This window comes from Panthera leo, chromosome C2 (assembly GCF_018350215.1).
Source record: "Panthera leo isolate Ple1 chromosome C2, P.leo_Ple1_pat1.1, whole genome shotgun sequence".
Taxonomy (NCBI): Eukaryota; Metazoa; Chordata; class Mammalia; order Carnivora; family Felidae; genus Panthera; species Panthera leo.
Window position 1 is genome coordinate 8,360,479 of NC_056687.1, and position 22,897 is coordinate 8,383,375.

The 22,897-nt window shown below is 37.6% G+C and overlaps 1 protein-coding gene across 8 annotated transcripts in view; it reads right to left on the reverse strand.

The window, feature by feature from the left end:
• The window catches only part of TTC3 (tetratricopeptide repeat domain 3), a 126,324-nt gene that overhangs the window by 70,344 nt on the left and 33,083 nt on the right, over window positions 1-22,897 (reverse strand). For all 8 annotated transcript variants that reach the window (XM_042954454.1, XM_042954453.1, XM_042954456.1 and 5 more), the window contains 7 exons: window positions 21,430-21,484; window positions 13,022-13,184; window positions 12,041-12,086; window positions 10,609-10,729; window positions 9,429-9,492; window positions 7,225-7,285; window positions 4,166-4,250 (listed from right to left, as the gene is read on the reverse strand). In XM_042954454.1, the coding sequence (XP_042810388.1) occupies window positions 4,166-4,250; window positions 7,225-7,285; window positions 9,429-9,492; window positions 10,609-10,729; window positions 12,041-12,086; window positions 13,022-13,184; window positions 21,430-21,484 (595 nt within the window). The remainder of the gene's footprint in view (window positions 1-4,165; window positions 4,251-7,224; window positions 7,286-9,428; window positions 9,493-10,608; window positions 10,730-12,040; window positions 12,087-13,021; window positions 13,185-21,429; window positions 21,485-22,897) is intronic.

Consider the following 22,897-nt stretch of genomic DNA (forward strand, 5'->3'; position numbering starts at 1 on the left):
TCATATATACCTAAAATAGTTAATTGAATTTTTAAATGACCCCCATATTGGGACAAGTATTATATTCCATGTTAATACACATTTTTAAGAGTGAAATTTAAATCCAATATTCTATTTTAGAAGAAATAAAACTATGTCTACATAAAGAACTGGATGACCAGAGCAGATGCATATGAATCACATTTACCCAAAAAAGATCATCTTTCATTTAGTACTACATAATGTGTAAGTGTTCAGTAACTGGAATAGTCACCGGCCAAGGTTTCATGAATTCTGGATTGCATCAAGGTTTTTATCTCTTCTTGAATCAGTTTTTGTAAGTTGGGATTTTTCTAGGAATTTATCCATTTCATCTATATACGCTTTCAAATTTCTTGGTATGATGTCATTTATAATAGTATTTTGATGTATTTGTAATATTCAAGGATCTGTAGTAATGTATCCTTGCTCATTCTTGAAATTGTCTTATGATGTCTTCTTTTCTTCTTCCTTAATCAGTTTCAATACCAGTGTATAAATTTTATTTATACTGACAAAGAATCTATGGTTATCTCTGTGAATCCTTCCATTACATGTCTTTCCATTTCATTCTTTTTTTTTTTTATATGAAATTTATTGTCAAATTGGTTTCCATACAACACCCAGTGCTCACCCCAAAAGGTGCCCTCCTCAATACCCATCACCCACCCTCCCCTCCCTCCCACCCCCCATCAACCCTCAGTTTGTTCTCAGTTTTTAAGAGTCTCTTATGCTTTGGCTCTCTCCCACTCTAACCTCTTTTTTTTTTTTTTTTCCTTCCCCTCCCCCATGGGTTTCTGTTACGTTTCTCAGGATCCACATAAGAGTGAAAACATATGGTATCTGTCTTTCTCTGTATGGCTTATTTCACTTAGCATCACACTCTCCAGTTCCATCCACGTTGCTACAAAAGGCCATATTTCATTTTTTCTCATTGCCACGTAGTATTCCATTGTGTATATAAACCACAATTTCTTTATCTATTCATCAGTTGATGGACATTTAGGCTCTTTCCATAATTTGGCTATTGTTGAGAGTGCTGCTATAAACATTGGGGTACAAGTGCCCCTATGCATCAGTACTCCTGTATACCTTGGATAAATTCCTAGCAGTGCTATTGCTGGGTCATAGGGTAGGTCTATTTTTAATTTTCTGAGGAACCTCCACACTGCTTTCCAGAGTGGCTGCACCAGTTTGCATTCCCACCAACAGTGCAAGAGGGTTCCCGTTTCTCCACATCCTCTCCAGCATCTATAGTCTCCTGATTTGTTCATTTTGGCCACTCTGACTGGCGTGAGGTGATATCCGAGTGTGGTTTTGATTTGTATTTCCCTGATAAGGAGCGACGTTGAGCATCTTTTCATGTGCCTGTTGGCCATCCGGATGTCTTCTTTAGAGAAGTGTCTATTCATGTTTTCTGCCCATTTCTTCACTGGGTTATTTGTTTTTCAGGTGTGGAGTTTGGTGAGCTCTTTATAGATTTTGGATACTAGCCCTTTGTCCGATATGTCATTTGCAAATATCTTTTCCCATTCCGTTGGTTGCCTTTTAGTTTTGTTGGTTGTTTCCTTTGCTGTGCAGAAGCTTTTTATCTTCATGAGGTCCCAGTAATTCACTTTTGCTTTTAATTCCCTTGCCTTTGGGGATGTGTCGAGTAAGAGATTGCTACGGCTGAGGTCAGAGAGGTCTTTTCCTGCTTTCTCCTCTAAGGTTTTGATGGTTTCCTGTCTCACATTCAGGTCCTTTATCCATTTTGAGTTGTGAATGGTGTGAGAAAGTGGTCTAGTTTCAACCTTCTGCATGTTGCTGTCCAGTTCTCCCAGCACCATTTGTTAAAGAGACTGTCTTTTTTCCATTGGATGTTCTTTCCTGTTTTGTCAAAGATGAGTTGGCCATACGTTTGTGGGTCTATTTCTGGGGTTTCTATTCTATTCCATTGGTCTATGTGTCTGTTTTTGTGCCACATTTCATTATTTTCTACTTCAATCTTTATTATTTCCTTCCTTCTCCTTTCTTTGGGTTTATTTGCTGTCTTTCTTTTTTCCTAGCTCCTGGAATAACTGCTTCATTAATTTAAAAGTTTTTGGGGGTGCCTGGGTGGCTCAGTCGGTTAAGCGTCCGACTTCAGCTCAGGTCACGATCTCGCGGTCCGCGAGTTCGAGCCCCGCGTTGGGCTCTGGGCTGATGGCTCAGAGCCTGGAGCTTGCTTCCGATTCTGTGTCTCCCTCTCTCTCTGCCCCTCCCCCGTTCATGCTGTGTCTCTCTCTGTCTCAAAAATAAACTTAAAAAAAAAAAATTAAAAAAAAAATAAATAAAAGTTTTTGTTCTTTTCATACATACGTTTAGCTTGATAAATTTCCTTCAAAGTTATCTTTTAGCTATACCCCTTGCATTTTTTTAGAAGACTTTTTCTCTTAGTTTTAGGTTTACAACAAAACTGAGGAGGTACAGAAATGTCCATTATACCCCTTGCCTCCTCAAATGTACACCCTACTATCACTCATCAGAATGGTGTATTTTACATATCTATTTTTTTATTGAAGTATAATAAGCATATGTTATACTAAATTCAGGGATACAACACAGTGATTCCACAATGCTTAACATTATGCAGTGCTCACCACAATAAGTGTAGTTACCATCTGTCACAATCCAGTTATTACAATATTATTGATTATATTCTCTATGCTATACTTTTCATCACATGGTTATTTATTTCATAACTGGTAGTTTGAACTTCTTAATCCCCTTCACATAGTTCACCCATCCTCCCACCCTCTCCCCTCTGGCAACCACCAGTTTCTTCTCCGGATTTATGGGACTGTTTCTGTTTTTGTATGTTGAGTGTGTGTTTGTTCACTTGTTTTGTTTTTAGATTCCACACAGAAGTGAAATCACACGGTATTTAACTTTCTCTTTTTCACTTAATGAAATCTGGTCTAGGTCCATCCATGTTTTAAGAATGGCAAGATTTTATGCTTTTTTTAAGAATACTCCACTGTATGTATACCATATCTTCTTTAACTCAGAATAGTATATTTTTCACCAAACACGAACTACACTCACACATCTTAATCACCCAAAGTCTATAGTTTACCACAGGATACACTCCTCATGTTGTACATTCTATGGGTTTGGACAAATGTATAAGGACATATAACTATCATTATGATATCATACAGAAAATTCTCACTGCCCTAAAAATCCTCTGTGTTCTGCCTATTCATTTTTCCCCCTTAATGTTTATTTTTTTATTATTTTTTAAATTTCTTAAAAGTGTTTATTTTTGAGAGAGAGAGAGACAGAGTGCGAGTGGGGGAAGGGCAGAGAGACAGAGAGGGAAACACAGAATCTGGAACAGTCTCCAGGCTCCAAGCTGTCAGCACAGAGCTCAATGCAAGGCTTGAACTCATGAACTATGAGATCATGACCCGAGCCAAAGTCGGACACTTAACCGAATGAGCCACCCAGGGGCCCCATCTTAATGTATATTTTAAAATTACTTACTAAATACCATAGAAAGAATTTTATACATAAAGTTATCTGATTATGGTTAAATCATTCAACGAATAAAAAGTTCGCTCTTTGACAGCTTTCAGGTAGGCATAATAAAACTGCAAGCACTTAAACCTTTCAAAATAATTTAAATCTTAAAATATTATCTTAAAAGTTAAAACTTTGGAAAGCAAAGAATCCCAAATCTTTAAATCTTTGGGAACCAAACAATTTTTCAGTGTCAACCATTAGTTGACAATTTCTGGTTAAAGTAATTATCAAGTTTGGGTGCCTGAGTGGCTCAGTCAGTTAAGTATCAGACTTTTGATTTTGGCTCAGGTCATAATCTCATAGTTCATGAGGTCGAACCCTGTGTCGGACTCTGTGCTGACAGCACGGTGCCTGCTTGATTCTGTCCCTCCCCTTTGCTCTCTCTCCCAAAATAAATAAACATTAAAAAAAATCTGCTTTAGCAAGTTAATATCTAAATTAGTGATAGTTTTGTTTCTTAGCAGTCATATAGAAAATTGTATGTCCATAACTTAAATTATAAAAAATAAATCTTAGAGATGTACGTTAGACTTAATTTATACGAAAATATTTTGTTCAAAGACTTTGCTTTTTTAAAATAGAAATAAGCCTTTTCCTTTACCTGGTGTGCAGCTCTGGAAGACTTAGAAAACTGTTTTTCCAAGATGTTTTTCAAATCTACTGGTAAACTCCCCTGTGAAGTAGAACTAAAAGAGAAAAGTGTTTTGAGTTATTTTAAAATAAAACACTCCTGCTTGTAGAAAGAAAAGAGTATTTACTAAAAGTCATTTTTTAAAAACTGAAGTAAAAGTGATATACAATGTTATATTAGTTTCAGGCATACAACATGGTGATTTAACAATTCTATACATTACACAATGCTCACCACGGTAAGTGTGCTTACCACTTGTCACCATACAACATGATTACAGCATTATTGATTATATTCCCTATCCTATCCTTCTCATCTCCATGTGAAGGTCATTTCAAACACTGAATAAATGGAAAGTCACAAATTCCTACATAGAAATATTATTACCAAGAGGGCAATTCTCCCCAAATTAATCTCTAAATACAATGACATCTCAATAAAATCCCTATAAAACTGGAGGTGGAGGGGGACCAGAAGAATTGATTATAAAGATGACATGTGAGAACTTAAAAAAAAAAAGAAATTGGGGGGATTTATGATCATCAAAAGTTATTACAAATCTATAGTCGTCAATAACAACACAGCTTGAAACAAGAAATGTGCCCATTAAACATTGTAAAGATGTTTCATCTCATAGGAAAATCTAATAATATGACAACTGTTTCAGAAAGTCTGATTTCAAATGCTGCTGAGGGTAAAGAAGATTCAGGTACTCTGGATAGTGTTTTCTGACACTAAATAGTTGTCATTTTTCCATACCAATTCTCCAACACGGAGTGTTCAGTAATTCAATTCCATTTTGACACAAACTCTGGAGTTAACACAGGCCCCACAGGTCAAAGGCTCAGTCCCACAAAACTGATCCCACTTCAGACACGATGCCCTTCCCCATACTGTCAGCCACAAGGAGGCGCTCAGGCTACCCTCTACTGCCTGGCAGATTACAAACTCAAGAGGTTTCTGTGACCCTCCCTCAGCTTCAACAATTCCCTAGAATGACTCACAGAACTCAGAAAAGTGCTTTACTTATCATTACTAGCTTATCACAAAGGCTGTAACTCACAATGGCCAACAGAAGAGATGCACAGGAAGGTACGCCACCCCATGCCACCTTCTCAGCATCTCCATGTATTCAGCAACCCAGAAGAAGCTCCCTGAGCCCCAGTGGTTTTAAAGGCTTCTATTAAGGCTATTATTACATAAGTATGAATGATTATATTACTAGTCATTGGTGACTGAACTCAATTTCCCACTCTCATCCCCTTCTTGGAGATCAGGGGGTAGAGCAGAGAGTTCCAACCCTCCAATCACATTCTTGCTCTTTCTCATGACCAACCCCAATCCTGCAGGTAGGGGCCCAGCCTTAAGTCATCTCAGTTTAAACTCAGGTAAGGTAGAGAGGAGCCTGTTAGGAATAACGAAAGATACTCTTTTCACTCCAAAAGTTCCAAGGATCCTAGGTGCTCTAAGCCAAGAACGGAGGACAAAGACTATATATATATACACATATACATATACACACACACACACACACATACACACACACACCCTCCCACAGCTCAGTAGGAATGCTGAACAGTACTCATTTTCTAGGACAATTTGGCAGTATCTATCTAAGTTAAAATTACACATTCCCTATGACAAAGCAATTCCACTCTAGAAATTTCTTCTTCAAATAGACATCTATACTGTGAAATATCCTGCAGCCATAAAAATGAAGGATGTAGATCTCCATGATCTGATGTGTGAAGATATGCAAGATATTTGAAAGAGATAAAAAAGCAAGATATAGGCCAGAATGGTCTTAACAACAATGAAAATGATGGTAATAACAATAATGATAGTTAAGGTAAACTGAGCATTTACCATGTTCCAGGGCTCTAAATGTTTCATGTGGCTATCCTACTTAATCATTAAATAACCCCATGAAATGGACATAATCAAACAAGAAGACTTCAATTTGAAAACAAAAACAAACTATAAAAAAAAAAACATTTTATCTTTAGCAGAACAGTTTAAATTATAACCATGCATTCAAAGAATGTCCCTGTATGTTTTTGGTTTCTTTTGAGGGTTGGGGAAGGGGGGAGGGAGGACTCAGGATTTTCTTACAGAATAAGAGAATAACATAGTATCTATGCCCTTGCTTTAAATTAAATTTTGTAGCAGCATTAAAAAATGATCACCTTTTTTTAATGGGGCTTTACTAATTTCTCTATTAGCTCAACAGAGATTGAGCCAATAGAAAAGATTCTCTTGCTTTGATATTCAAATCCTTCTTGAGACATCTGTCAAGGAATCAGCCTTAAATGAAGAGAAAGCCAACAGCTGGTGTACCTTTGGCAGAAATGCTTTTGCAGGGTCTCCAGCATCATTTTCACTGACTTCATGAACTTCTGTATCCATTGCAAGATTTACAAGTTCACTCACTCTGCAATCAATCTGTATCTTTGCAGGCAATGGTGGGTTAATTGTAAAGATAGGTGGCAAGAGTTCCTATTGTTAATTCCGGGAAGGGGATGTTTGGTAGAACTCACTTTATATGTAGTCACTTTATTAGTGAACACTTTCCTCTAATGACAGCTGCTTAAAAGGGCCCCTGAATATAGACACACCCATGCCTGTATATGCAGAGTAAGCTTCAGGTGGCCAAGAACTTGTTAACAGTGAGTACCTAAAGGAAGCCACAAGAGAAGCAATTGTGGGAAAGGTGAAATAAGGTGAGCAGGGAGAAGGGGTAATTTTCACTTCATACTTCTTTTTTCTTCTCATGAGCATGTATTTTGAGATTTCTAAGAATTAACACTGCTATATCTCATATTATATGCCTTTCAGACATTACTAACATTCAGAATTAATAATATTTTAGCCAAATATGGCACTCTCCTAAAGACATGCCTTTGATATTTGAAAGGAATTTTAGTACTCATCATAGCTACTACTTGAAAGAGACATACTCCCCTCCCCTTTTTCTTTTTTCTTAAGAGGAGGATATTTAAGGGGGAAAAAAACCTAGATAAACAACATACCTGAACTTCTCCAATTCATTGTTTCGAGATTTTTGTTTTCCTTTATATTTTGGAGGCTGACCTGTGAATACAAAGTATTTGTTCCCGAAATCTGTACACAACAATCAACAAGCCTGAAAGCAAATCAACTAAAACTATGTACATTGGAATAAGAAAGCAAAGCAAGCAATGTTTTATGTGAGTGAAACTACAAACAAGTAAAGAAACAGCTATAATGTTTGTCTGTATATGCTATAAAATTATTGTGAACATAAATTACAATGATATTATTTAGGCCTACAGTAGATACAGAGAGATAAAGGCCACAGTTCCTCTTCTCAGGTAGTTTACAATCAGATGGGAAGAAAAGACAGTCACCAGGATTACACGACAATCACTTTTAGAAAAGAAGATATGGCATGTTGCTATTGACATATTAATTCCATGTTAACTGGTCTTATAACTCATAGAAGTGGAAATCACTTCAGGTTGAGTGTCTGGGAAAAGTGTTAGTGGGAATGCAGCATTCATATTTAGCTTTAAGAAGCAAGCAGGATTTGGATAGGATGGGCCAAACTCAAGAATGACATTCACTTTAAGAGACACTAAGTAAACCTGTGTGATCTGGGGAGTTGGATAAGAAGAGAAGGTTGGAAAGGGGCTGCGAAGGCTGGCTGGAGTGAGCGATCACAGGTCCTTTGCTTCCGATACTCGAGCTGTGTGAGTCCAGACTTTGACTCACAGGCTGGAGAGTAGGAACCACTATGTACTTCGGAGCAGGGAGGCAAATGCACAAAGTTGTGTGGAAGAGAGCACGGCAATACGGACAGGGTGTATGTGATGGGAGCTTTGGGGAGAGACAGCAGAGGCAAGTCAGAACCTATGAATTAAGGAGGGGATGAGAGCCGAAGTGGTTTGAGTGGCCTCAGAAAACAAGAGAGGCTTCCAGAAAGGCAGAAGAGTTCTAGTTTGATTCCTGCTGTCCGATTTAGGGCAAATCTATGTAGGCTTAACTAGGACCTCAATTTCTTTGACTGAATACAGATGCTGAAGGTGGTATTTAAATTATTTACTTAAAAATGTGCTGATAATAACAGCCTAAGAAACATCAATAAATTAAAAGGTGTTTTCCAAAAGAAAAGTTTTGTCCTCAAAGATTTTTCATGCACTATTAGAGTCACATCAGGTAAGATAATCACCTGAGTCGCCCTCTTTATCATTCTCCAATGAGCTAACCAAATGGGAATGGCTAATGGTAAATAGCTGGGTATATGGCACCAGAGTCTAAGAAAAGACAGAACTGCAGGGAAAAAAGACAGAAATGGCTGCCAGAAGCAGAAAACAAATGAACTAACAAACAAGAAAAAGGAAAAGAGGGCAGCAGGATCACTAACTACGTCACTAATCTCACCACAATAATTCTGGAAGGAGCACATGAAAGTCTGAGACAAAATCTGTATCTAACAAGCAACCTTGCATCATCAAGAATATCTGTATTTTCCTAAGCTCTATTTTAAAAGGCAGGGAAGCATATGATCTACTGTATAATAATTTTCAACAAAATCTGGTCATATAAAGGGAGACTGAGAAATAAGTGAAGCATCAATGTTTGCTTCTCTGGACCCATCATTTCCCAATGATGTCGAGTAAATGGAGTCCTGTTGGGTGTATGTGTATTTACTAGATGCATAAATAAACATATACATTAAGCACATGCAAGTTAAAATAATAAAATAAAATAAGCCTAAAGCATCCATTCTCAGCATCACTCCTAACAGGGTGAAAATTAGTTATTAGGAGATGAGAAAAATTTTTTTATATATATAAAGCACAGATGTACATACAGGACATAAAAAGATAAACAGTATCCGTGGCAGGAGGGCAAATAGGAAAAAAAAAGTCTAAAAAGCCCCCTGGGTTGGGGGGTGGTGGTGGTTAATTAAAGTTGAAAGACACTACCGGCCTAATAGGAATTAGGTAGCAGATGAAGAAGAGTTTTATCCTTCCTTTCTGTGCTTCTTATATGAATTTCCAAAATTAAATTTATTAAATATATGAAAATACTGAGCATTGACTTCAAGTAAATATTCAATGTTTTCTTAACATAGAAATATTATAAAGTAGAAAAGAACAAAAGCAAATACAAGTGAGGCTTGTACAAATGTTGGGCCATGGAAGTTTAGGAACGCTACATTAATTCAGCAACAAATAAGGAAAAAACTTACTTGATGGTGGTAGAAATTCAGGATGACAGTCACAATCATCTACCTTCAAAGCTTCATCTACCACCTAGCCATGAAAATAAAATTAGTGAGATTAAAAAAAAAAAAAAATACAGCCATAAAGAATTCAATAGCTAAATAATAAAATAGAACAGAATTTACCCAAGTGCCTAAAATAACCAGCTGGTTATTAGGCCTAAATGAATAAACAAACAAGAAGACCATTCTATTTCCAACACCTGGCATGATGCCTAACAAGTCTGTTCAATAAGTGTACTTAATAAATACTATCATATCTTTCCTTATGCTTCTTTCCCTGAGTACAGCTTCTGAGATATTCATTATTAACAATAAAAGGACTATACAGGGACTTGGCAAAGCTCCCTTCAATGCCTCCTAGCCACCTACTCCAAAACACTATTTTCCTTTTTTCCTCTCAAATCCTAGAAAGAAATATGAATGTGTACTTGGTGATACCTGCTGAATTTTTAATATACTACTGTTCAGAAGAAAATGGAGATATAGACGCTGATCACAGAGGCAGACTGGAAGGCCTAGAGGCGCCCTCACAAACCATCAGACCTGGGTGCTGGTGCACACAGCAGGGAATAAAGCCTGGGGACCACTGCTGGGAAGCACCACAGAGGCTGCAGAAATATTTCGGGCAGAGATGGGGATGGCAGGCCTCCCAGGCCCAATGCAACACAAGCCGGTGGGCAGGCTGGTGTGGTGCCAAAGGCCAAGTAGATACAAAAGGGGAAAGGGAGGAAAAGAAAAATCCAAAGCATTGTAAGCAGTGGGGTGACATGGCCACCAGACCCCATTGTCACTCATTCCTAAGTGGCTGTTTGATTGAGAGACATGTAAAGCAGGAAAAGCATACAAAAAGAACTTATCCAAGAGGAAAAATGAAATTTAGAAAAAAAGATTTTTGAAAACACACAAATGTGATTTCAAAAGAAACTGTGACTATCATCTTCATGTAGTTGAAGGAGGTAGTTGGAATATTTACTAAAAAAGAAAATGAAAAAAAAAGAAAAGAAAATCATTCTCTTGGTATCAATAGGCAAAAAGGGATTTGTATCACCAAAATATTTAGCTTCCATTATCACCAAAATATTGTAAAAACATGAGACTTTCTAAACTTGAAATAATTTTAATTTTAGTTTTTAACTAAACCTACCTTTAGATTCTGATTACCACCGTTTGCCATTTCGTGGTTAGTTTTTCTGGAATCTTTTTCAGTTTCCACGAAGTTAAGTGAAGTACTAAATGCAGGTGCTGATAAACTAGGTATGTAGGCCCTGAAATGGGGAATAAAAGAAATACTAAATTTTTTTATACTGATTAGTATGCATTTTTTAAAATAATTTTTAAAAATATTTATTTATTTTGGGGAGAGCACAAGAGGGGGAGGGGCAGAGAAGGAGACAGAGGATGGGAAACTGGCTCTGTGCTGACAGGTCGACAACAGTGAAGTGAGCCCAATGTGGGGCTCAAACTCACAAACCACAAGATCATGACCTGAGCCATAGTCGGATGCTCAACCAACTGAGCCACCCAGGTGCCCCTGATTAGCATGAATTTTAAAAAAGTTATCCTTCAAAGAAACAAGTTTTAGCAACTATCACCTTTTTTCCCTTGAAAGCACGGTAATACTGTTTTAGAAAGAATCTACCTCTGAGATTGGGCTTTATACATAAATGTTATTTTCAATTTGGTAGTGAAAAGTCAAAACAGATTAAGAACAGTTTAATAATATATTCTGGTTTCTAATATTCAAGTAAGTCTCCCTGTTTCAAATTTAACAGCTTTAGGGGCACCCGGGTGGCTCAGTCAGTTAAGCATCCGACTTCGGCTCAGGTCATGATCTCATGGTCCGTGGGTTCGAGCCCCGCGTCGGGCTCTGTGCTGACAGCTCAGAGCCTGGAGCCTGCTTCAGATTCTGTGTCTCCCTCTCTCTCTGACCCTCCCCTGTTCATGCTCTGTCTCTCTCTGTCTCAAAAATAAATAAAACATTAAAAAAGTTTTAAAAATAAAAAATAAAAAATAAATAAATTTAACAGCTTCGATATCTTAGATATCTAAAGCATGGAGGAAAAGGCATAATCTCTTTTAATTGCCCAGTAACAAACGTAGGACCCAGGCTGCTATTTGTTTGTGAGCATATTAAAATCTGCCTGTTGCTTATTTCTAACAGAAAGTGTCTTAGCCTTTCAAAAGATACTGGGAGGCTGGAGACAGATGTTTCCAGGATAGCAGCTAAGACTTAAAGGTACAGACTGTCCCTATTCTCTGCTGCCAGGATCGTCACTACAAAAACTGTTCCCATACGAGTAGAGTGAAATGAAAGTAATATTACACAGCTCTTTTCCCCTAGGCTTAGGCTACAGATCTCCCATAAATACATACGAAATGGTTCAGTAAAAACAGTCCACAAAACAAATGTGACAATTCATGGGTCACCTGATCTTAAGGCACAAACCCGGGTCCTTCCCCTCCCCAACTTTACCGTGGTTGCCATTAGCTACAAAGCATCATACATAGTGATTCTTAAACTTACAAGGCAAAGCCATCCCAAGTAACAGCTACAGACCTGAGAGATGTTAACTCACCTGCTTTCATAAAAAGCTTTAATTGTATTCCTAGTTGGTGTTCGACCTATAAAAATCAATCACACACACGCATAGTAATCAGAGGATTAGCAACACATACTTTAAAGAGATTTAAACTTTCCTTTAAGCTGACAGAGCATCAAATTTACAGAACTGGAAAAATAAACCTGAATAATTTTGTATTTCCAGATGTTTTTAGTTTTAGGATGGCTTCACCAAATTGTTATACAGCCTGATTTGACATCCCGTTACATGTGATCATTGACTAGCTGCAGCAGTATATAAATCTGAACCAGAGATGGTATCTGTCTTCAAGGAGCTCACAATCTTACAATCACGTTAAGTTGGATGATAACATCTCAGCTCAGCTTCCTAAGACAGTAAATACCCAAAGAAGAAAAAACAGCAAAGACCTATATGGTGAAAGTATAGAGTAAGGAAATTTCGGGCATTGGAGAAAACAAAATCACTTAGGAGAGAAAACGAGAGAATGAAAATCTTGAATTCCTAGCCCACACAGCCGATTTCTGGTATGTGTACATATCCATACACAGATGTATATATGCATATGTGGTCAGCATGCTATAGAATGAGCCACACACTTGGTGTGAACATCAAACAACTCTACTGAAGGGTTCTTTCTTTAGGAAGTAACTATAACCATAGAAGAAAAAATTTTAAACAATTTTATTTCAAAAGGCTTCACTTTATTCAAAATCTACAGAAGAACAAATTATAATTTGTTGTTGTCTGTTTCAACTAAAAGATACAAATCATTTGTAATTACCTAATGGAATAGAACACTAATGTACTTCTACACAGATAGAAATGGAAAACTTAAGTGACTTGACCAAGAAAGCAAAACAAAGTAAGTACAAATCACCTGAGAATTGATTTATGGTCCTCCATTAATCCAAGAAACCCACCTTCAAAAGTTTTAAAGGGAATTCGACCGTAACCAAAGAATCTTAGGTGAAATACCTTGCAGGTCTTCTATTTGTTTTTGTAACTTTACATGCTGCTGAATTAGATCCTTGATTCCCTCAGGGTCATTTTTACAGAGTTTTTGAGCTTTTATGTTTGCTTGCAGGGCCCAGTCATATTCCCCCAGCATAGAAAGAGCAGCACAATAACGATAATGACCCTGTTCCAAAAGATAAATTTAATTTTTTCTCAAAAATATGCTTAAGTTAAAGAAAATAGATAAGGAAAAATATTTTGCTTAAAAACTAATTACTTAAAATGTTAGATTAGGACCCTATCAATGAAAATTTTTTTTAAATGTTAATACCTCTCAGGAAATAAAATTACTTAAATGAGCTAAAATGAAAAGTAATGAATAGTATTTATAATAATTTTAACTAGAGATCAGTATTTTTGCTTAAGAGATTTTTATGCCCACAAAGAAAATAATTCAACCTTTATTATATTTTACTAGTAAAGAATGCAATATATTATTTTGTGCCAAATAAAGTACAAAAAAACATTCATTACATAGGAGTAACTTAATTTTTTTGAAAATATTTTAAGGCAGTAATAGTCTCTAAGTCATTACACTCTCTACACTTTGGAAATCACACAGATTTTAGAGCTGGAAGGAAAATCAGCTTATACAGAAGTTTTGCAACCCCTCTGAGAGCATGGCTACAGATAAGGGGTACACCTAGGCTAGACCTTCCATCCACCTCTCTCAATCAGCTTTTCATTTTTTATCTCTAGGTGTAGTTCTTGGCTTGAAGAAAAGGTCCAAAAACCATAGATCTACTCAATTCCAACGATCGGGGCTTCCTGTTTTGTTTTGTTTGCTATAGAACCACAGTCCTGGCTGGCCCCATTTACGCACTCTGGGAAATCTTCTATATCAAGGATGAACATTTTAATCTAGAAAGCTAGTATCACCAAACTTGGGGCTAACTCAACCACCCCCTCTTCTACCTACTCACAAACTGAGCTCCTGTTGTAGGTACAGTATCTCCACTTGGGAACTGACGTACCTGTGAAAGAGGCTAGAAACTGCCCTAATGGCACATTTGTGTAGAGGCAAACCAAAGAATCCTGACCTATTGACTCTGGGCCCACAGCTCTTTCCTCCTTACTCCACATTTTACAAAGAACATTCTCATTCTATAAGAAACTACTAAATCAGAGATAAATGACCCTTTTAAGAAAGATGAACTTTTCACTAAAACAGGCTGTAAACAACCATGAGGACCTTTGTTTATGCAGGTTCGGTGCATATATATAATCCTACTCTGGTGCACCAACCCAATCTGTGAGTTCTGAAGCATTTTTATAGCCAGACTATTTAGGCTCAGATTAAAGATCCCAATTCTGATTCCATTTGCTTAAACTCTGCTTTTCCTCAGAAGGCATATGAAGATAGATCTCTCAGATATGCTACAAAACCAAAATCCTATCCCCTAGGAATATTCCAACTTTGAAATTTAGGTAACTGCATAAAAATTCATAGCATTAGAAATTATGAGATTATAAACCATACCTGCTAAATTTGTAGAAAGCGCCTTTTCTTTCTCTTATCCGCACCCCCCCTCCCCCTGCCCCCGGCAACTGTCCTCATCTGCTGCTGGGTCCTCTTCCCAAACTCTATAAAACCTACTATAATGTCTATCATTTGAGAAAGGAGCTTATTCAGGTATCGCTGCTGAAGTTATGTGAAGGAAGCTTAAATTAAAGGTATCTCAGAGCTTCCTGAACCCAATTGCAATACAAAGCTTTGCTCTTCTTTGACACTACCTCATTGTGTAGCACATATATAGAAACTCCCTGTTGTCCATCTGCCGAGCAGCCCCTCTTTTCGGGTGCCACCACGTCCCTACTCTGTATTGTAATGGCAGGGCTGGGACTAGCGCTCCATCTCCACAATAAACAGGGAAGAGTGCAGCTGTGATCCAGGAGCCTGGCCAATCGAAATGCACCGTTTTCCAGGTTGTAGGATCAATCTGCTGGTGGGCACACGGCTCAATCGGGATCAGTCTGAGGCATCCCTCAGGTGCTCTATACAGATATTAAGAGGTTCTCTTTGCACTAGAATTAACAGCTATTAAGGATATCAGTTTGGGGCTCCCACTACATGGTAAAAGTCCTTTTCAAAATGAAGCCAGGAGAGCCTACGCTCTACCACTTCTGCTCAAGCTGCAGTAACAGAGATTTGGATTTATGCTCTTGCCTAAAACAAACAAGGACAAAATATATGGAATAAAGGTTTGTAGACGTCGAATACCAAGCATCAAAAGAGAGTGATCCTCGAGACATAAGAAACACACAAAATAAACCCTATGACTGCTCCACCTTGCTGAATGGAATTTCTATGCCATGGCACAGGGCAAAGGAACCCAGACAGGGCCCGCAGTCTCAGTTCAAGAGACAGCACCAGCAGTCCAGGAAAGCCAAGGCAGTGCAAATTCACAGGGCAGAAGACCAGAGAGGAGACTGCTCCACAGAGAACTCCAGAGATCCTCACACAGTCCACCTGCATTGAGACTTCAACTGAGTACTAGTCAGTATGTGCATGCAAGGCAACCACCCAAAACCCAAATCAAGGAAAGAGCCACTTGAAAGCCAACAGTCAGCATTCTCACAGGGCCAGGAATAATTCCTGTTTCCACCAACCAAAGTGGAAAACATCATAATTCATAGAACAACAGGTAGAGTACTCAGAAGAATTTTGCCCCAGCTGTGAAGAAAAAGATAGCCCTTGACCAAATACCACTATGGTCCCACCTAACAAAGCTTAAACCAAGACTCGGAAGAATTACACTGTTTCCAAGTAACTTCACTGTATCCTAAAACAAACCTCAAAAATATTTACAGATACACAAAAACATCAGTAACAAACAAGGTAAAATTCACAATGTCTTATGTCCAATAAAAAATTACTAGGTATGCAAATAAGGAAAATGTGATCTACAAGGAAGAGAAAAAAAAGTCAACTGAAAATAACTCAGAAATGACACAGGTGATAGTGTTAGTAGTTAAGAACATTAGAACAGTTATTATAAACATATTCTATATGCTTAAGGAGCTAAAAGACTGAACATATTAAGATGTGAAATAAGTAAGAAATACTCAAAATGAAACTCCAAAGTTAAAGCATTTAAGATGAAAAATACATGGGATGAAAACTGGGGCAGATTAGACACTACAGACGCTACTACCCAAAAAGAAACACAGAATGAAAACAGAGGAAAAAAAGACTGAAAATGAAAAAAACACATGAAAGCAAAACTGAGAACAGGAAGAAAATGGATGCAGACCTGGATCAGGCCATGCCTGAAGCTGATCCCTAGACTTTTCAATTACATGAACCAACTACTTAGGCCAAATCGGAGTTAGGTTTGGTCACTCACAAAATACACCCCCTCGATATTAAAAGGTTCTTGTGGGCATCTGTGAGGCTACTGGTTTGTATGCTATATGACAATATCAAAAGACAATGCACGGGGATTACTGACAAATGTCTGTTGACTATAAACATTCCCACTCTTTGTGATACAATGATATACCCTCTCTTAAGCTTGAAAGCATGTGTAGGACAGTTGACATTGTACCGGTCTTCTCTATCTGGAAAGAAGGGGGAACAATGGCTCACCTTCACAGAATCTAAAGAATACCTTCTATACAGGTTTATACCCTAGAGGCATGACTCAACAGACTCAGGCTCATAGTTAATCTAAAGTAGAAGTACAGAATGCACCTTGTACAGTCTACCTTTGCTTTTGCAGTTTAGGCTACCCTTCAATGAGCACTCCTTTCTGGTAAAATAAAAGAAAAAATGACCTAGCTGTACTTACCAAATTTTTTTAATACTTACTAGGATTTGTGTTTAGCATCTATATAAATATTTTTGCCATCATCACAAAATAACCCTATTTAAATAAAATGAATGAACCCACATAATTATAGTCAACTGATCTTTGACGAAGCAACAAAGGCAATACAATGAAGAGAGCCTTTTCAACAAATGATGGTGGGACATCCACATGCAAAAAAAAAAAAAAAAAAAAAAAAAAATGAATCTAGACCTTACACTCTCCACAAAAATTAACTAAAAATGAATCACACACCTAAATGTAAAATGCAAAAAACGGTGATAACTTTTTCATGGATCATGAAAGAAATAACTGATAAGCTGGACTTAATTAAAATTAAAAACTTCTGCTCTCTGAAAACTGCTGTCAAGAAAATGAGAGGCCACAGTCCAGAAGCAAATATTTAGCAAAGACACATCTGATAAGGGCTGTTACTCAAGAATATACAAAGAACTCTTAAAAATTCAACCATAAGAAAACCCACTTAAACATGGGCCAAAGATCTTAACAGACACCTCATCCAGGAAGGTATACAGTGGCAAATAAGCACATGAAAAGATGATGTCATTAGGGAAATGCAAATTGGAACGAGATTCCACTGCACACCTATTAGGAAGGCCAAAATTCAGGACACTGACACCACCAAATGCTGAGGATACGGACAGGCAGGAACTCTCATTTGTGGCGTAGGAATGCAAAAGGTTACAGCCACTTTGAAAAACAGTTTGGCATTTCCTTAAAAAACTAAACACATTCTTGTCATGTGATCCAGCAATCATACTCCTTGGCATTTACCCAAAGGAGCTGAAAACGTGTCCGCAAAAAAACCTGCGCATAGATATTTACAGCAGCTTTATTCCTAATGGCCAAAACTTGAAAGCAACAAAAATGTCCTTCAGTAGGTGAATGGATAAATAAACTGGTGCATCCAGGCAGGTAGTATTATTCAGCACTAAAAAAAAAGCATCATCAAGCCATGAAAAGACATGGCAGAAACTTAAAGGAGTATTATTAAGTGAAAGAAGCCAATATGAGAAAAGCTACATACTGTATGATCCCAACTCTGTGTTCTGGAAAAGGTAAATCTATGGAGACAGTAAAAGGATCAGCGGTTGCCAGGGACTGGGTCAGGGAAAGGAGGATGGACAGGCAGATCGGGAGGATACTGGGGAGAGTGAAAATACTCTGTATAAACCATAATGATGGATAAATGTCATTACACCTATGTCCAAATCCACAGAATGCCTAACATTTAGGGAATGAACACTAAGAGAAACTAGGGACTTGGGGTGATTATAATGTACCCGTGTAGATTTATCAATTCTCAAATTGCACCAGTCAGCCGGAGGATGCTGATAACGGGGGAGGCTGACAATGGGGAAGGCTATGCATGTGTGTGGACTTATAGGAAATTACCTTCCTGTTTATTTTGCTGTGAACCCAAATCTGCTCTAAAAAAATAGTCTTAATAAATAGAAAAAAAATTAAAAAATAAAGTCTTTTTTTAAAAAGTATTTTCTGCTCAATAAATTAATCCAGAAATAAACACACTACAATGTAACTGTTATAATGTAACAGTCTTCAACGTAATTCAGAAAGTTGTAGTACTCTTTTTTCAATCGATACTAGACTGAAATAGCAAAAGGTAACTCCAGAAAACCAACTTCAGGGTCTGGGTTTCGGTGTTAAGAATTCTATCATCCATACATTCTGTAAGTGTTTACAGAGCACATGCCAAATGCAGGTTCAGTGATCAACAAATTTCTGTATCAAGTACAACAATGACTGGAAATAAAAATAGCGACAAACTGATCACTCTAAAACAGAAGCAAATCCAATGCTGGATTCTCAATCCAGTTTTGTCTTTACGTGCAAAAGTCCCTTTGCCTTTCTGGAATTCAATATCTTCATCTGTAAAATGAGGCATTTAAAAACAGACTCCAAAATTTGGATGCAGAAGTCCACCTGGGGAATTTCACAGTCCCCAGACTCTGATACAAACTCCTTGGCCACATGAATCACAACTTAGGGGACTCTAAAATTCTATGATTATATTCACTCTGGTTTAAAAACAAAAAGCCAAGAATGAAGTCTGAAACACATGTCTTTCTGTGTCTTATCTGAAGCTCCACTTAAAAAAAAAGTCAGGGGGCGCCTGGGTGGCTCAGTTGGTTGAGTGGCTGACTTCGGCTTAGGTCATCATCCCATGGCTTTTGAGTTTGAACCCCACATCGGGCTCTGTGCTGACAGCTCGGAGCCTGGAGTCTGCTTTGGACTCTTGTGTCTCCTTGCTCTCTGCCCCTCCCCTGCTCATGCTCTCTCTCTCTCTCTCTCTCTCTCTCTCTCTCAAAAATAAACATTCAAAAAAAATTTTTTTTAAAAGTCAGGTATTTTTATGATTTAGGAAAATACAGTGATCAATATAACACCCAGAAATAAATGCTAAGATTTTGTTGTATTTGTTTTGCATTTTTTTTTAATTAAAGAAATAAAACCATACAGATATGGCTGAAATCTTCTTTGGACCCTCTCTCATTGTTCCCTCTCTAACTGCCCAGAAGCAAACATTATCATGAGTTTGATAGATATCTTTCTGGCCTACATTATGCTTTTACTGCTTTTTTTCATTCAACACTGTTTTTTAATTTTTTATGTTTTGAGACAGAGAGAGCAAGGGCAAGAGGGGGAAGGGGGGAGGCCAGCGGGGCGGGGGGCGGGGGGGGGGGGAGAGAGAGAGAGAGAGAGAGAGAGAGAGAGAGAGAGAATGAGAATCTCAAGCAGGCTCCATGCCCAGCGCAAAGCCTGATGTGGGGCTCGATCTCACAACCATGAGACCATGACCTGAGCCAAAATCAAGCGTCAGATGCTTAACCCACTGAGTCACACAGGCACCCCTCAACACTGTTTTTTAAATCTATAAATGTCGGTAAGCCAGTTAACTTATTCCAACTGCAAACTAGTATTTGGTTCGTTCATTCACTAAGTCAACAAATATTTACTATTTACTAGTAAGTGCTTACTATGTGCCAGGCAGCTTGTCAGGCAGTCTAGATTCAAGAGTGAACCAAACAAACAAAAAAACCTGTCCTCATTGAGCTCACGTTGTATAGGAGGACACACAGTAAGCACAGTTGAAATAACACACAGAGTTGTTCAATAATGATAAATGCCAAGAAGAAAAAAAGTAAAGCAGGGAAAGAGGGCAGCAAATGTCTAGGCAGGGGCAGGCTTGCCATTTTAGTAGTACAGCCAGAAGTTTTCACTAAGAAGACAATTTTCAGTAAAAAATGAAAGGAAATAAGAGAGCTAACTCTGGGGAAAGGCATTCTAATTCTAGGCAGAGGGAAGAACAAGTACAAACTGGGAGTGCCTGGCATATGTAAGGAACAGCGAGGAGACCAACAGGTCAACACAGTGAACAAGGGAGAGAGGGGTAGGAGTGACATAATGGGTGTTTAAGAAGAGGGCCAGATCAGATGAGAGTTACAACTCGGATCAAGTGAAAATACCACATCCATCACTGCTTCATCAATGGATATGTAGGTATCTGCAGTTCTGTGCCATTAAAAACACCACCACAATGACCACTCTGTATATCTCCCCATGTGCACATATTGCAAGAATGTTTGTGAGGCACACACACTTAGAATCAAATAATCACAACAGCATAAGCATATGATCGTGCTCTCCAAGTTGGCTGCAACCAATTCTCACCCACCAGTTTACGGAGGGTTCCTGTTAGTACACACATGCACCAGCACTTGGGACTGTGGGTCTCTTTAATTTGCCAATCTAAAGTACCTAATAATACCACATTGTTTTATTTACTCATGTATATGAAGGTCTGTTTGGAAGCTCTCTGCTCTCTTGGTTTCATTTTTCTAACTGTACAATTTTAATTTCTAGGAAACAAAACATAACTTATTTCTATTGTCCATTCAGGATTTCTCTTCTGCAAAGTGCCTATCTATTTCGCTGGCCCATTTTCTACTGGGTTTCTTATTTATTGTAGTTCTTTGCATATTCTGGACATAAATCCTATCAGTTATATATGTTATCTATATGACAAATTATCTTCTCCCAGACTATGATTTCATTCATGGTGTCTTTTGACATACAGTAGTTTTTAAGTTTGATATATTCAAATTTACTAGATTTCCCCCACCCCAGATTTGTGCATTGTGTATTATTTAAGAAATCCTTTCTCACCTCAAGGTCATAAAGACAGTCTCCTATAATTCATTCTAGGTTTTAAGTTTCATTTTTCATAGGAAGGTCTTTGACCAATCCAGAAAACGCAGATACTGACATCTCAATCACTCAAGTACCCTCCAGACCCTCAACACTCCTATGGGCTACCTGTCCTCCTCAGACATGCAGGACCTCACTGTTGTGTGAAGTATCCTTTCTGATCATGGAACTGAAGATTTCCCTCTCACATTCTTGAGCTCTGCATTAATTTTATCCAGCATTTTTACATATAAATTCACATCCTGTACACAGATTTCTCACAAAATTATATGGCATTACTTGCTGAATGTAAATATAAAAGAAATCTACCTTTGTCCAATTGCTCTTTAGAATAATGGCTCTCTTTCCATCACCAAGTGCATTTCTGAAAAGAAAAATAAATATTCATTTTTATGTATTTAATAAAGGCATTATATATTGTGTATCTATTTGTACTTCTTGACTTTTCCAAAAATAACCTAGTTTAAAATAATTTTTTAACTTTTAAAAATCCATATATGTCCATTATAGGAAATTTGGAAAATACAGAAAAGCAAAACAAAAGGAAAAAGTCACCCAGAGTCACAATCGCAACTACCCAGGAATAACTACTTTTCTTATTTCTGGAGTTATTTCCTGCACATATCTTATCTACATCTATGCCAAACTTGTTATTATTTGCCTGGTTTTTCTGCACTATTTTTGCGTGTCAGCCAGACTTCTGATCTCCAAAAATATAATTCCCAGATCTTTCACACATCAGCTAAGCTGCAGCGGACAGAGCCTGAAAACTGAAACACAGATGGAAGTTAAATTCAGTACAATCGCTAACTCAATTTGGGATTATTTAGGAAGTTCTTAACCTCTCTGGCCCGCTTTCTCACATGTAAAACGAGGGTGATAATTATAATTATTGTAAGCCAATCACAGCAATCTCACTCTCCTTTGCACTGACTAGTTTTGAGGTAGTCCTATAACCCAGAGCTGGCCAATGAGAGCTCAGAGGGCTCATCACTCTTAAAAAGAGATTACAAGGAAGAATAAAGCTAGGTAACTTACATTGCCAGATAGCAGTAGCTTCTACCAGACTATATACAGTTAAAAAAAAAAAAAAAGTCTATCTAAAGACAGATGACCTGACCAACAGATTAGTACAAACAAATCAGAAACAGATGCTTACATATAGTCACCTGATCTACTTGACAAAGATGAGCACTGCCGTGCATGGAGAAAACATACATTCTTAAGAAACAGTGATGAGTCAATTAGACATCCATGTCCATCCTGAACCCTACCTCACACTAAATACAAAAACCAACTCCAGGTGGACTATACGTCTAAGTGTGAAAGTTAAAAAATCAAGCTTTTGAAAGAAACAAAACATTCTGGTGATGTTAGAGAAAGCAAAGGTTATAAACAGAACCCAAAAAGTGCTTATCATAAAGGAAAAAACTGATACATGGCACTATATTGAAGTTAGTGTCATCTGTTTGTGAAAACAAAACATCAAAAGTGAAAAGGCAAGCCACAGAATGTGAGAAGCTATTTGTAATACATATATTTGATCAATGACTCATATCCAAAATAAATTTTTTTAAAACCTAATGAATAAGACATTCAACTCAAAAGAAAAGAAAATATCCAAACAGGCACTTCACAAAAGAGAATATCCAAATGGTCGATAAGCGTATGAAAAGATGCTCAACTTAAATATCCTTGATCAACTTAAGGAAATGCAAATTAAAATCACAGCAATGTGTCATTACATACCCATCAGAATGTCTAAATGAAATGACAC